A 16,107-nucleotide genomic window follows, 5' to 3' on the forward strand; every position below is an offset into this window, starting at 1 on the left:
TCCCAGGAAACAATGGAGAAACAGTAGATGTGTGTGGGCATCAATCGGCATTGGCAGAGGATGTGGCAGCAGCAAACATATAATGCAGAAAATGATGGGGCAACTAAGGGAATGTCTGGCAGTGTAGGGGCTGGCATCTTCAGCAGCAGTACAGTATAGCTATAAAACACAGTGGACAGCAAGATGATGTGTGACTGCATCGGAAGTGGCATAAATTGTTCTACATAGAATAGGATGGAGCAGGCAAGGAGATGTCCAGCTGTGTGTGGGTAACACTGGTAAGACCCGGCAGCTTCAGCACAGTATAGATGCAACATGACTGACAAGCAGATGATGTCAAGCTGTATGGAAGGCATCAGGATTGGTGGCAGCAGGACAATGTAGAACATGATGGACAGTCAGGCAGATGCTGTGGCCGATCGTATAAGTGACATCAACCATAGGTGAATGAAAATGGGCACTGACTCATGCCTGACTCATTTCGATATGCAAATTGCCTCTTCTGAGAAAAAGAGGACTTAACTCTATAGCGCCACCTGTTGGTAGTAGCGATCCTACAAGTCACAATCAACCCTTTAACGAGTCGTGCAATATGACTTAGGATAAAAGCCAAATCAGTATCTCAATTCGCAAACACGGTGTTTCGGGCTGTTGGCCCTCGTCAGTGCGAAGCATGAGAACTGATTTGGCTAGGTGAGAGGCTCTGGACTGGGGTCTAAGGGGTAAGGTTTCTCCTTATAAAGAGTAACATACCAGCTGGTTTGTCAAGGTAAGGAGGCTTATTTGCCTTGCAATGCTCCTCTGGGAAATTAAATATGCAAATTGCCTCTTCTGAGAAAAAGAGGACTTAACTCTATAGCGCCACCTGTTGGAAGTAGCGATCCTACAAGACACAATCAGCCCTTTAATGAGTCATGCAATATGACTCAGGATAAAAGCCAAATCAGTATCTCAATTCGCAGACTCATTTCGACAAATTTAAAGTTTTGCTTGCTTGTGGAGAACAATCTGGTGAGTGTGAATGTGGTAAAGCCACTTGCCTCATTGAATACTCCTTCTGACAGTACATCGCAAGCTGGACATGACAGTATGCCTTAAAAACTGGGCCGGTTCTTGCCACTAGTCCAATCTTATGACCCAGAAGTCTATGGGATCATGGCATCTGCTGGAGAAAGGACAGAGTTCAGGTATCAACCTAGCAGTTCAGATGGTGAGTATTTGTTGAAGTGCATCAGGTTGGTGCAGTGGCAAATAAATATCTATAACATATGTCATATACTGTATACTGCAAATGCTGCTGCTACCTCTGTTACTTGTTCTAGCCCTAGTGCTGGCACAGGCAGGGAAGTCTTATTTCCGTGTGAAGCAGAGCAGGTCTCCAGGTCAGATATGCAGTTGGCAGGCATTTGCTTGGTGAAAGTTTTGCTAAGAAGGGAATAAAGCTTCTTCTGGTAATGCATCAATTTTGACTCCTTTTTTAAGCTGGAAAAAATGTCCTAATGTTAATGATAGGCCAGTCATCCCACAGACAATCCAGCATAAGGCTTGTCATGCTCGCCAGTATGAACAAAGACCACATTGGCTCACAATGGTTGGTCCTCTTGGCCAGGAAAGTTTTTGTGATCTTCTTTTTCACTCTGTCATCTAGGATAGCTCAGTGTCAATCTACACATCCAACTACTGCTGCTACCCCTCCACCTCCTTATCCTGCTGCATGTAACAATGAATTTAAAAGGTCATCAACACACAGCCCTACTCCCTGCTGCATCCTCGTGAGCGTTTTTTTCAAAATAATGTCTAGATTCAGTTGACCAGGACTTGGGAGCTATTATAAGATTTTCTGCTTGATGCAGAGCAGCAACACGTATGCTGTATGGCAGTGGGATCATGTCCACTGAGGAAGATGCAAAGGAGGGATTGGAGGAGGTAGAATATAGTGGAATCAGACAAAGTGCCCAACTGTGGAGGCTTCCTCGCCTGTCCTGGTTGTGGTGGTGCATTGCTGCCACTGAAAACATACACCCAGTGGGTCATGAAAAAAATGAACTGTCCATGTCCATAGCTGTTGCTACATATGTATATGGTATGGTGCACATGTAAGGGTGCACCGCGACCATGTAATACTCCACTCCCCTTTCTTATGTTAACACTCCCTAATTGTAAAGCCTTCCTTGTGTATAGTCGTATATATGTAGTCTGCTATTTATATATGCCTTGAATGTATAATTGTTTTTATATGTTTGCTCTGTTGTTTATGCAGTATTTCTAGGGAAAGTGTAGTACTTCAGTTTTGTCACTAGATGGGGCATTATAGTGTACGTATTATGGGATGGGAGTACTATATAGTAAATAGTTAATGTAGGAGGAGCCACTGTGGGATAAGACAGAGAGCTTCCTGTTGTTCAGTTTAGTGTAGCCTGAGAGCTGAACAGCTCAGGAGGGCCTGAGTGCCCTGACAGTCCAGACGGGCTAAATGCCCAGGACAACACAGTGTCCACGCAACATTAAGGGAGAATCCCAGCCATCCAGGGCCAGCAGCAGACCACACAAGCAGCAGACCAGACCAAAAGCAGAACAGCAGCAGTGACAGCGTTTAGTGTGAATTGGAGCTGCAGGAAAAGTCACAGCAGTAACGAAGGGCAGGTTGCTCACCATGTGGCTGATCATCGTATGGGCTGATGCCCTAAGATCCAGTGCGAAACGGCTGAGGGAATCCCCAAATGCAGGGAGGATGCTGAGGAACCGTATGATACAGTTCATTCCGGGCACGTGCTATGTGACAGGGAGGAGAGTACAGGGAAAGAGGAAGAAATGCATGATGAGAAATCTGATGTTGATGCTGCAATGAAAATGGATGTGCTGCGAAATTATGAAAGTAAAGTTTTGCATTTGAAGTTTGAAACAGACTCTGTGTCTGTATGTGGAACAACGGCAGCAATGGATCTTCAGGCAGCCCGATGGGACCCTGATGGTGCAGAATGCAGAAGGTGAAGTGGAAGGTATGCTGCAGTAGGGACACTATATTCATGTGACGGGGGACCAAGGCATGATAAAGTATAGCATCTCAGCCATGACTAAGGCCCTGTCTCTGCCTCTCACACCCCAATATTTTATTTACTGTGTCTGCTATCACCAACATTCCTGCAGCAGAACCTCTCCTAAAGGACTTTTCTAAGATCTGGGAGGACATCAACACCTCTTCAAGGAAATCTTCCCAATGAATGAAGAGACATGTGGACAAGAGATGTCTGGACCTGCCGCTCTTTTGCCCTGGGGATAAGGTTTGGCTTTCGTCAAAATATGTCCGTCTCAAGCTACCCTCATATAAATTGGGTCATAGAATTGTTGGAAATGTTATTTTGTCTTTAAATAAAATAAAAAAAAGTTTCATCCCTTTCCTTCTTTACATACAAAGGGATTGCACAAGAAATGCAAAAACTTCCAAAAGCCACTCAGTTTTTGGTCACAAGCTAGCATTTACACTTTCTCTGACTAGCACTGATCTCTTTTTTTCTTCAGCAGAGAAAATTGTGCTGATGGCTTTGAACTAGCTTCCTTCTTTCTAGTGCTTTAAGGATGTGCAATTCACAAGCAGCAGGGTCCAAGCCCTCCTTGAGTTTATCACTGATCAATCACAGTTAGACTGCTGCTGTTGGCACCTCTCCTATCTATCTTTCCTCGCATCAAAGGCATCTATGTATTATTCATAGACTACTACTCCCATGTTCTCTCCTCAGTGTTGCAGTTGTACACAACAGTATATCTGGTGTAGTAGTCCAATATTTAAGCACTTTTGCTCCTCTCCAATGCTGAACTGTGTTTTCTGATGTGCTCTATATAGCCTTTAACAAAATTAAATGGCTGCTGCATTCTGTGCCTTTGCTTTTATATTGGCTCTGACTAACCCCAGTCCTGCAAGGAAACAGTCTCAAATAAAATTTATACAGGAAAAATATATATCTTTGCACCGTGTTAGCCAGTGGACAGGAAAATATTTAGAGTTGAGAGTCCTCAGTGGTTGATACCTTTTAATGACTAACTGAAAAGATGGTAGCAAATTTCAAGCTTTCAAGACTACTCAGGTCTCTTCATCAGGCATAGACTAATGCAAAATCTGAAGAGTCACATATTTATACACAACAGGGCACAGAAATAATTCAATAGATAAGACAAGTGACGTGAAGCAGAACTATCATTATGGAAGAGAGATAAACAGTGGTGGCCATAAATATTGGAATAGTTCATAGATTAGGAGTGTGAAAGTTTTATTGTCCTCTGATTGAGGTCTGGTTCTGTGTCGTGATGATCCTATAAGGTCTGAGAAGCAAACTCCTTAGTTGATGCAGAAAGACATAAATCCATGTGACACATTCATTCCTGCACTGAGTGTGTCAAAGTGCTCATACGTTATTGTTCTTACACTGGTACCTGAACCTGAACTTTTTTTTAACTTTCAGACAAACCCACCAGACCCGAACATCCAGGGGTCTGCCCATCTCAATTCATTAGAAATGTTAATTGTCATGATTCTCAATGGCGAGAGAACATAGCCCAGCATATATAAGAACTAGCTCTTGGAAGATGGAATCTAAACTGACCATGAACTAAACCTGCCGCACAATTAACAGTGGCCGGGTAGCGTGCCTACGTTTTATCCCTAGACGCCCAGCGCCAGCCGGAGGACTAACTAATCCTAGCAGAGGAAAATACAGTCCTGGCTCACCTCTAGAGAAATTTCCCCAAAAGGCAGACAGAGGCCCCCACATATATTGGCGGTGATTTTAGATGAAATGACAAACGTAGTATGAAAATAGGTTTAGCAAAATCGAGGTCCGCTTACTAGATAGCAGGAAGACAGAAAGGGCACTTTCATGATCAGCTGAAAACCCTATCAAAACACCATCCAGAAATTACTTTAAGACTCTAGTATTAACTCATAACACCAGAGTGGCAATTTCAGATCACAAGAGCTTTCCAGACACAGAAACGAAACAGCAGCTGTGAACTGGAACAAAATGCAAAAACAAACTAGGACGAAAGTCCAACTTAGCTGGGAGTTGTCTAGTAGCAGGAACATGCAAAGAAAGGCTTCTGATTACATTGTTGACCGGCATGAAACTGACAGAGGAGCAAGGTTATATAGAGACTCCCACATCCTGATGGGAACAGGTGAACAGAGAGGATGATGCACACAAGTTCAATTCCACCAGTGGCCACCGGGGGAGCCCAGAATCCAATTTCACAACAGTACCCCCCCCTCAAGGAGGGGGCACCGAACCCTCACCAGAACCACCAGGGCGATCAGGATGAGCCCTATGAAAGGCACGGACAAGATCGGAGGCATGAACATCAGAGGCAGTCACCCAAGAATTATCCTCCTGACCGTATCCCTTCCATTTGACCAGATACTGGAGTTTCCGTCTGGAAACACGGGAGTCTAAGATCTTTTCCACAACGTACTCCAACTCACCCTCAACCAACACCGGAGCAGGAGGCTCAACGGAAGGCACAACCGGTACCTCATACCTGCGCAATAATGACCGATGAAAAACATTATGAATAGAAAAAGATGCAGGGAGGTCCAAACGGAAGGACACAGGGTTAAGAATCTCCAATATCTTGTACGGGCCGATGAACCGAGGCTTAAACTTAGGAGAAGAAACCCTCATAGGGACAAAACGAGAAGACAACCACACCAAGTCCCCAACACAAAGCCGAGGACCAACACGACGACGGCGGTTGGCAAAAAGCTGAGTCTCCTCCTGGGACAACTTCAAATTGTCCACTACCTGCCCCCAAATCTGATGCAACCTCTCCACCACAGCATCCACTCCAGGACAATCCGAAGATTCCACCTGACCGGAGGAAAATCGAGGATGAAACCCCGAATTACAGAAAAACGGGGACACCAAGGTGGCAGAGCTGGCCCGATTATTGAGGGCGAACTCCGCCAATGGCAAAAAAGCAACCCAATCATCCTGATCCGCAGACACAAAACACCTCAAATATGTCTCCAAGGTCTGATTAGTCCGCTCGGTCTGGCCATTAGTCTGAGGATGGAAAGCAGACGAAAAAGACAAATCTATGCCCATCCTAGCACAGAATGCCCGCCAAAATCTAGACACGAATTGGGTCCCTCTGTCAGAAACGATATTCTCCGGAATACCATGCAAACGAACAACATTTTGAAAAAACAGAGGAACCAACTCGGAAGAAGAAGGCAACTTAGGCAAGGGAACCAAATGGACCATCTTAGAGAAACGGTCACACACCACCCAGATGACAGACATCTTCTGAGAAACAGGCAGATCCGAAATAAAATCCATCGAGATGTGCGTCCAAGGCCTCTTCGGAATAGGCAAGGGCAACAACAATCCACTAGCCCGAGAACAACAAGGCTTGGCCCGAGCACAAACATCACAAGACTGCACAAAGCCTCGCACATCTCGTGACAGGGAAGGCCACCAGAAGGACCTTGCCACCAAATCCCTGGTACCAAAGATTCCAGGATGACCTGCCAACGCAGAAGAATGAACCTCAGAGATGACTCTACTGGTCCAATCATCAGGAACAAACAGTCTACCAGGTGGGCAACGATCCGGTCTATCCGCCTGAAACTCCTGCAAGGCCCGCCGCAGGTCTGGAGAAACGGCAGACAATATCACTCCATCCTTAAGGATACCTGTGGGCTCAGAATTACCAGGGGAGTCAGGCTCAAAACTCCTAGAAAGGGCATCCGCCTTAACACTCTTAGAACCCGGTAGGTATGACACCACAAAATTAAACCGAGAGAAAAACAACGACCAGCGCGCCTGTCTAGGATTCAGGCGCCTGGCAGACTCAAGGTAAATTAAATTTTTGTGGTCAGTCAATACCACCACCTGATGTCTGGCCCCCTCAAGCCAGTGACGCCACTCCTCAAAAGCCCACTTCATGGCCAAAAGCTCCCGATTCCCAATATCATAATTCCGCTCGGCGGGCGAAAATTTACGGGAAAAAAAAGCACAAGGTCTCATCACGGGGCAGTCGGAACTTCTCTGCGACAACACCGCCCCAGCTCCGATTTCAGAAGCGTCGACCTCAACCTGAAAAGGAAGAGCAACATCAGGCTGACGCAACACAGGGGCGGAAGAAAAGCGGCGCTTAAGCTCCCGAAAGGCCTCCACAGCATCAGGGGACCAATCAGCAACATCAGCACCCTTCTTAGTCAAATCACTCAATGGTTTAACAACATCAGAAAAACCAGCAATAAATCGACGATAAAAGTTAGCAAAGCCCAAAAATTTCTGAAGACTCTTAAGAGAAGAGGGTTGCGTCCAATCACAAATAGCCTGAACCTTGACAGGATCCATCTCGATGGAAGAGGGGGAAAAAATGTATCCCAAGAAGGAAATCTTTTGAACCCCAAAAACGCACTTAGAACCCTTCACACACAAGGAATTAGACCGCAAAACCTGAAAAACCCTCCTGACCTGCTGGACATGAGAGTCCCAGTCATCCGAAAAAATCAGAATATCATCCAGATACACAATCATAAATTTATCCAAATAATCGCGGAAAATGTCATGCATAAAGGACTGGAAGACTGAAGGGGCATTTGAAAGACCAAAAGGCATCACCAAATACTCAAAGTGGCCCTCGGGCGTATTAAATGCGGTTTTCCACTCATCCCCCTGCTTGATTCGCACCAAATTATACGCCCCACGGAGATCAATCTTAGAGAACCACTTGGCCCCCTTTATACGAGCAAACAAATCAGTCAGCAGTGGTAACGGATATTGATATTTAACCGTGATTTTATTCAAAAGCCGATAATCAATACACGGCCTCAAAGAGCCATCTTTCTTAGACACAAAGAAAAAACCGGCTCCTAAGGGAGATGACGAAGGACGAATATGTCCCTTTTCCAAGGACTCCTTTATATATTCTCGCATAGCAGCGTGTTCAGGCACAGACAGATTAAATAAACGACCCTTAGGGTATTTACTACCCGGGATCAAATCTATGGCACAATCGCACTCCCGGTGCGGAGGTAGTGAACCAAGCTTGGGTTCTTCAAAAACGTCACGATAGTCAGACAAGAATTCAGGAATCTCAGAGGGAATAGATGATGAAATGGAAACCAAAGGTACGTCCCCATGAGTCCCTTTACATCCCCAGCTTAACACAGACATAGCTTTCCAGTCGAGGACTGGGTTATGAGATTGCAGCCAAGGCAATCCTAGCACCAAAACATCATGTAGATTATACAGCACCAGAAAGCGAATAATCTCCTGGTGATCCGGATTAATACGCATAGTTACTTGTGTCCAGTATTGTGGTTTATTACTAGCCAATGGGGTGGAGTCAATCCCCTTCAGAGGTATAGGAGCTTCCAAAGGCTCCAAATCATACCCACAGCGTTTGGCAAAGGACCAATCCATAAGACTCAAAGCGGCGCCAGAGTCGACATAGGCGTCCGCGGTAATAGATGATAAAGAACAAATCAGGGTCACAGATAGAATAAACTTAGACTGTAAAGTGCTAATTGAAACAGACTTGTCAAGCTTCTTAGTACGCTTAGAGCATGCTGATATAACATGAGTTGAATCACCACAATAGAAGCACAACCCATTTTTTCGTCTAAAATTCTGCCGCTCGCTTCTGGACAGAATTCTATCACATTGCATATTTTCTGGCGTCTTCTCAGTAGACACCGCCAAATGGTGCACAGGTTTGCGCTCCCGCAGACGCCTATCGATCTGAATAGCCATTGTCATGGACTCATTCAGACCCGCAGGCACAGGGAACCCCACCATAACATCCTTAATGGCATCAGAGAGACCTTCTCTGAAAATCGCCGCCAGGGCGCACTCATTCCACTGAGTAAGCACAGACCATTTACGGAATTTTTGGCAGTATATTTCAGCTTCATCTTGCCCCTGAGATAGGGACATCAAAGCTTTTTCCGCCTGAAGCTCTAAATGAGGTTCCTCATAAAGCAACCCCAAGGCCAGAAAAAACGCATCCACATTGAGCAACGCAGGATCCCCTGGTGTCAATGCAAAAGCCCAATCTTGAGGGTCGCCCCGGAGCAAGGAAATTACAATCCTGACCTGCTGTGCAGGATCTCCGGCAGAGCGAGACTTCAGGGACAAAAACAATTTGCAATTATTTTTAAAATTTTGAAAGCAAGATCTATTCCCTGAAAAAAATTCAGGCAAAGGAATTCTAGGTTCAGACATAGGTGCATGAACAACAAAATCTTGCAAATTTTGTACCTTCGTGGCGAGATTATTCAAACCTGTAGCTACACTCTGAAGATCCATTTCAAACAGGTGAACACAGAGCCATTCAAGGATTAGAAGGAGAGAAAGAGAGGAAGGCTGCAGTATAGGCAGACTAGCAAGTGATTCAATTATGAGCACACTCAGAAGTAGAGAAAAAAAAAAAAAAAAATTTTCAGCAGACTTCTTTTTTCTCTCCTTTCTCAGCCAATAATTTAACCCTTTTGGGCCGGTCAAACTGTCATGATTCTCAATGGCGAGAGAACATAGCCCAGCATATATAAGAACTAGCTCTTGGAAGATGGAATCTAAACTGACCATGAACTAAACCTGCCGCACAATTAACAGTGGCCGGGTAGCGTGCCTACGTTTTATCCCTAGACGCCCAGCGCCAGCCGGCGGACTAACTAATCCTAGCAGAGGAAAATACAGTCCTGGCTCACCTCTAGAGAAATTTCCCCAAAAGGCAGACAGAGGCCCCCACATATATTGGCGGTGATTTTAGATGAAATGACAAACGTAGTATGAAAATAGGTTTAGCAAAATCGAGGTCCGCTTACTAGATAGCAGGAAGACAGAAAGGGCACTTTCATGGTCAGCTGAAAACCCTATCAAAACACCATCCAGAAATTACTTTAAGACTCTAGTATTAACTCATAACACCAGAGTGGCAATTTCAGATCACAAGAGCTTTCCAGACACAGAAACGAAACAGCAGCTGTGAACTGGAACAAAATGCAAAAACAAACTAGGACGAAAGTCCAACTTAGCTGGGAGTTGTCTAGTAGCAGGAACATGCAAAGAAAGGCTTCTGATTACATTGTTGACCGGCATGAAACTGACAGAGGAGCAAGGTTATATAGAGACTCCCACATCCTGATGGGAACAGGTGAACAGAGAGGATGATGCACACAAGTTCAATTCCACCAGTGGCCACCGGGGGAGCCCAGAATCCAATTTCACAACAGTTAATGTCATGCAGTACTTTGGGACGGTGGGCACTAACCAGGTCCTTAGAATTAGGGGCGCCCTAGTATATCTCTTTCCCCTGGATTACTCCATCAACCCTTATCTGTCGGCTCCCCTATCCAGGGAGGTGGGAAGTCGAAGTGTATAGGATAACAGACAAACAAGGGAAGATGGACAGGGATAAATGAGAATAACAATCACACTAAATACACTCACCAAACAATAGAGTTGGGCACAAGGGAGTTAAAGGAAGGATAAACCAAAAAGGATGAGGATGTGCACACCAACAAAAATCCAAGCAACAATCTCCTGAACAAAACTTCAAATGCTAACTTCAACCACGAGCTCCACCTACAACTCCAAATCAGGCAGTAAGAACTAACACTGGCAAGTGGCCATCACTGAACAATTGAAACAATCCAGGTAGGAAAGCTCCAGCAGCTTCACTGTTTAATAAGATGGTGAAATACTTTTAAGCAGGGTAAGAATTTGTGAAACCAAGCGCTGCGATTTTCTGGATCATCTTTGTAGTGGTATACACATGATAGCTAAACTATTTAGCTTCAACATCCTGTATTTATCACTGTACATAGCAGTCTGTGAATAATGTAACAGTCAAGTCTGACAGTTAGCTCATACGACTGTTTTAATCTGTAACGCTTATCTATCTTCCCTTGAATCATCTCCTACAATAATTTATAAATAATTGAAAGTTTAGGTGGCTCAAGGGTAGGACAGATTAAAATTAGGCTGCAGGGATAGCAGCATTTTGGATGCAGCGCATTTGTGCCGCATCCAAAATGCTGCGTTCTACTTTAGAAGTGTGACACCCCAGGTTCCTGGTTGTCACAGTGGCATTGCGTTCCTCACGTGGAGAGTGATGTCACGCTTGGAAGCTAGGGAGGATCTTCTTTATCTGGTACACACAAGCATACAATATGTTCACACTGCAGGCCAGAAGGGGGAGCTCTGATCCAGTTTATGGGTGGCTCCCCTATATATATTCTGGTCTGGAGGGAAAGTCAGCCAGTCTGAGAGAAAGTTCCTGTCAGAGACACAGAGGAGAAGGAAGCAGAGGGGCCGTGCAGCCACGAGGGTGTTGCAGCTCCTAGAGAAAGAGAAAGATGAACGGATTGTAGTGACCGTGTAGGAGAAGTGAAGCTAAGGAGAGTGAGAACTGGGGAGAATCGCTGCGACTGAGCTACCTCCTTGCAGAGTGCAGACACCTGTAGCTGGAATATCAAGGTTGTGAGGGACTCCAAGACACACAACAGAAAATGGCAGGACAACTGGACTACATGTCACCTGTCTGCCCTAACACCTGGAGACACAGTGGCGTATAAAGCCCGGGTCGTGATAGAGACCCTGTAAAAAGGCTCGAGCCACCTGTCATACGGGTTAGTGTCGAACCTTTAAGGAGGACAGAGAGAACTGTGAGGACCTTGACAGAAGCCATAGGTAGTAAGGGACTACACCACAGCGCTAGTAGGAAGGCTTCTAACTCCACTTGGTAACGGGGACTCTGAACTCGCTTCCAAGCCGGCCGGACCCTGCCTGTACCCATGATCTGGTGCCCTGGAGTGTGGCTGCCTTAAGTCTTCAGTAAACCAGGTAAAGAGATTGCAAACCTGTGTCCTCTGTTTATTCTGGCACCTCACCATTCTTGACATACACATCGGGAGCCCTGGGGACCCAGCTTCACCTGTGGGAAGTTATACCATCTTAGCTGCCATAACATCACCCCAGCAGACCCCTTTAAGCAGCGTTGGTCACCCCTGACCGAATACCACAGGTGGCGTCAAACAAACTTTATTCATAAAACCCCTTTAAAGACTTTCCCTTTTACATGGGTGCCACAGACCGGGTCACAACCGCCGTGACACATCCCTTTAAGTACCGGAGCCGGTACCGGGTACCCCACGGCACGGGCGGGCGTTCCAGAAGCACAGTGGATGGGAGTTATAGAAATCTCATGCCTCATGTGCTGCTCTTTCTGGGGCTTTCAGTCCAGTGGGTGGTACTATCAGTGACTGACAGCTTTCTTTGTATAAGTAGGCATATTGCGGGTTTACGAGCTGCAGCATGTCAAGTTTTGTACCATAGACGCTAGTCTCTGCTGTGGATTTTGACCAATTGAATGTCATTACATGCGGTCAATCAGTGTCGGACTGGGGTGCTAAGGGCCCACCAGTAACTGACTTTGGGGGGCCCACTTTTCACTTGCATACAAATATTACACTACCCTGGTTCACAAATTTACCTATATCTCTATATAATAATAAACTGAGTAGTTTGGTTAATGAATGATGAGATGCTGTTTTTTTCTGTGCAGAGTGAATCAAGTGAATTATGCCAAGTACTGCCCATACAGTGGGGTTGGGGCCCAGATCTGCACAGGGGCCCACCGGGGGATTCCTCTGTTACCCTGTGGGCCAGTCCGAGCCTGCGGTGAATCCAGATGTACTGACAAACAAGTGTGGCGATTAGAATGCAGGGTTTTGGACACAATGAAAATACGGTGCATCCAAAACGTTGCTCTTCCTGATTGTGGGGACATAGCCTTACAGACTCTGCTGTAAAATGAGTAGACTAAAGGATTTACTGATAACTCGCTCTGCAGTTTGCCATGTGCTTTAGTAAATAAAGAACATAGAAGTCAAACAAATCAAAATTTTTTCTAACACCAAATTGTAAAAATTACATTCATTTATGCGCAAAAAATAATCCATATTTTTTTGCCCCTGAGCCACCAACCTGTCAAGGAATACTAAAGTTAAAGGCTTAGCAATTGGCTAATATCATATGGTTTCCTGCAAACGGTGGAGTAGTATGGAGGCATAGAATCCCTGCTGCTCTGTTTTATAGACCGTTTGTATAGTGAAAGCATACATTCTTCCTTAAGGCAATGCTTCAAGATGAGAAATCCTTTGTAATTGGGCATCCAAATGAACAAGGCTGTTGTTTTTTTTTCGGGAGGGTGGCAGATTAATGCATAATCCAACACATAATCTTTGTATACCTCAATATGAAGTGAGCGAAGTACAGAAATACCGTAGGGCCCCACAGACTTTATCAAGGCCATCTCTTTTTGACGGAAAAATGATTATGGTCGCGTCTGACCTTCGACTTTCTCACACTGTTCCTAAAGCAAAGCCACTATTCTCCTTGTCCAAAAGTGCAAACTACTCATTATGGTGAATAACTTCATATCTATAGGAGGTTCGACCTTGTATTATGATTTTGCATTCTGAGCAGGATCCAAGTATAAATTCTGACAGGGTATGCAATGTGGAAAAAATTGAAGCCAGATAGTATACCAATAAATAAATTGCACATAATGGTGGCACCATTTTCTGTCAATTCAACAAAACACAAAAATATTTATATATATATATATATATATATATATATATATATATATATATATATATAATGCATTATTATAAACATTATGTATCAATTACATCATTATTAGTAGCAGTAGTTTTATAATAAAATAATAAATACGAATAATTTGTATAATAGCAAGAATGATTATTATTAGTATTATCATTACATAATTTATAAATAATAATGTGTTTAATGTAATATTGTATTTCTAAAATAATTGTATAATAATATCACAACAACAATAATGAACTATAATAATAATAATAAATTATTATTAATAATAATAATAATAATAATATAAATTTTTTTTGTTAGAATCTGTTGTCTTATCCACCTTTTGGGACAATTTTTATTTTTAACTTAAATGAATGTATTTGGGGGTCAAAAATTATTTTTTAAATTAATTTTGATTACAAAATAATCACAGTTTTGCTTTTCCAAGCTCATTTTTTCACCTGCACATTCCACTATGATGTGGTCAATGGGCATAAATTAGCTGAGAGAAGCTGAGAATAAAAAGATTAAAAACTCTCCCATTAGACCGTCAGGATGAGATCACTGACAGATTCTCATTTAACCCATTCCACAGCCATCAATAGACAGGCTACAGAAGGCAACATTTTTAATGAAACCCAATTAAAAAAAAAGGATTTTAGCCCAAAATACATGCATAATAATGAAGAAGAAAAAAATGTCCCCAAAGGTGACAAACCTCTTTAATTCTGATGTGTTGTGCAGTATTCTGAATTTATAATTATTTATTATTATATTAGTTATTTATATATATAATATATATATATATATATATATATATATATATATATATATATATATATATATATAAAAATATTTTTAAGAATTTCAGAAACTATAAAACGTCAAAATCTGTTTCTAAGACATTTTTATGGCCGTGCAGATTCTGTAGTAAATTCTAGATCTCCGTTGCCATTAGACAGGCTGATGGTTCTGCTTTGTCATTATAGGAAGAGGAAGAGAAACATTCATTTAACTTAATGAGAAATTGTTTCCTTCCTGTTGGGATAATGCAGATGGCGAGTTATCGCAGGGATGTTATCTGGAATAGAATTGCTTACCAGCAGGTGATGTGGCTGTTTTCTTTGCTGGAAGCAAACTCCTGCGGGGTGCGACGGTGCTGCTACACACTTCCAGTATTGTCCTATTCATACCCTTGGGGATCTCCTTTGAAGGCAGAGCTGTATTTTGAGTAGGATGCTCTTCATTTGTACCTGCTGGAAATAAAAACAGTAGAATTTAGACAATCATAAAATATGTATTGGGAAGTGTGAAGAGGGAAATGCAGCTATAATAACCAAAAGTGGAATCTATTTAAAAAACATAGTAATTGATCCTAAAATATATACTATTCTCAAACCTTAATTGTTCAGTAGCGGCACTTCTTGCAACCCTTTTTAATATGCGGCTGATCGACCCAGATCATAAAAAATATGACGGGGGCTGTTTTATATGCAATAACAACCTTTAATTTATACTTTATAGGGATTGTGTGGTTACTTTACTAACCCATTATCTACCAATGTCCTTTTTTTTTGTGACGCCTAATCTTTAGCTTCTAGCAAATAAGATTTTATAATTTTTACAATTAGGTCCATTTTTTTGTGTTGTGTTTGTAAAATGAATGTTTTCAAAATAGGAAATCATGTCATTGTCATTTTTAATTGAATATTGGGACGCCCTTTTTCTGAAAAATCCGTACTTGTAAAAATTTAAATTTGGCAAGTAATGGGTTAAAAAGAAAGTCCATATGCTGTAAAATAATAAAATAAGTAATAGTACCTGATCAATTTCCACATTGTTCCCTGACCAATGGACTCTAGGGTTCCTCCCCCAGTCTTTGCACTTCCTGCTTGATTTGTATGTATGTGACCACTGCTGCCAATCAGTAGCTGTATGTGATATAGTGGTCACTGTTGCAGACAATGATTGGTTTCAGGGGCAATATGTCAATCTGCCGGAGTAGAAAATGCAGAAACCAGCAGAAGGCTTAAAAAGCATCGGAATGGGAGCAGTAGGCACGGTAAGTTGGGCATTACCACTTCAACAATCTTTGCATACACTAGTAGTAGTTTGTAATATATCTTATCTGAGAAAATTTTTCTCCATTTAGGAGGCACTTATCTTCTCCCCTGCCTCCTGAGCTTAACTCTAATTAAATTTAAAAAAAGCACAAATCTGCCTTGGTGAAAGTAAGATGGACTGTAAGCTCACTGAAGTATCAGATTACACTCTATGGAGAGGGATGGAGGGAGTAAGAGTGAGGAGAACCTAGTACAGTTAGAGTGACAGACACAGACGGATCGTGCTGTAGATTTCAGAAAATGCTTTTCACTTCAGTGTTGGATTTACAGCCACACCGATCAATACTGCTGTATAATGCTTTCCATGCTGTGCTGCTTCTGTCATATGAGAGTCATTATAGCAGCTAGTCTCCACCATCCAGCTC

General features: G+C 43.0%; 1 protein-coding gene across 2 annotated transcripts in view; it reads right to left on the reverse strand.

Moving 5' to 3' along the window:
• The window catches only part of MTUS2 (microtubule associated scaffold protein 2), an 866,587-nt gene that overhangs the window by 247,451 nt on the left and 603,029 nt on the right, over positions 1 to 16,107 (reverse strand). For both annotated transcript variants that reach the window (XM_077298284.1, XM_077298285.1), the window contains one exon: positions 14,720 to 14,875. In XM_077298284.1, coding sequence (XP_077154399.1) covers positions 14,720 to 14,875 — 156 coding nt within the window. The remainder of the gene's footprint in view (positions 1 to 14,719; positions 14,876 to 16,107) is intronic.

The sequence above is a fragment of the Ranitomeya variabilis genome, chromosome 3, assembly GCF_051348905.1.
Source record: "Ranitomeya variabilis isolate aRanVar5 chromosome 3, aRanVar5.hap1, whole genome shotgun sequence".
NCBI classification, from domain to species: domain Eukaryota; kingdom Metazoa; phylum Chordata; class Amphibia; order Anura; family Dendrobatidae; genus Ranitomeya; species Ranitomeya variabilis.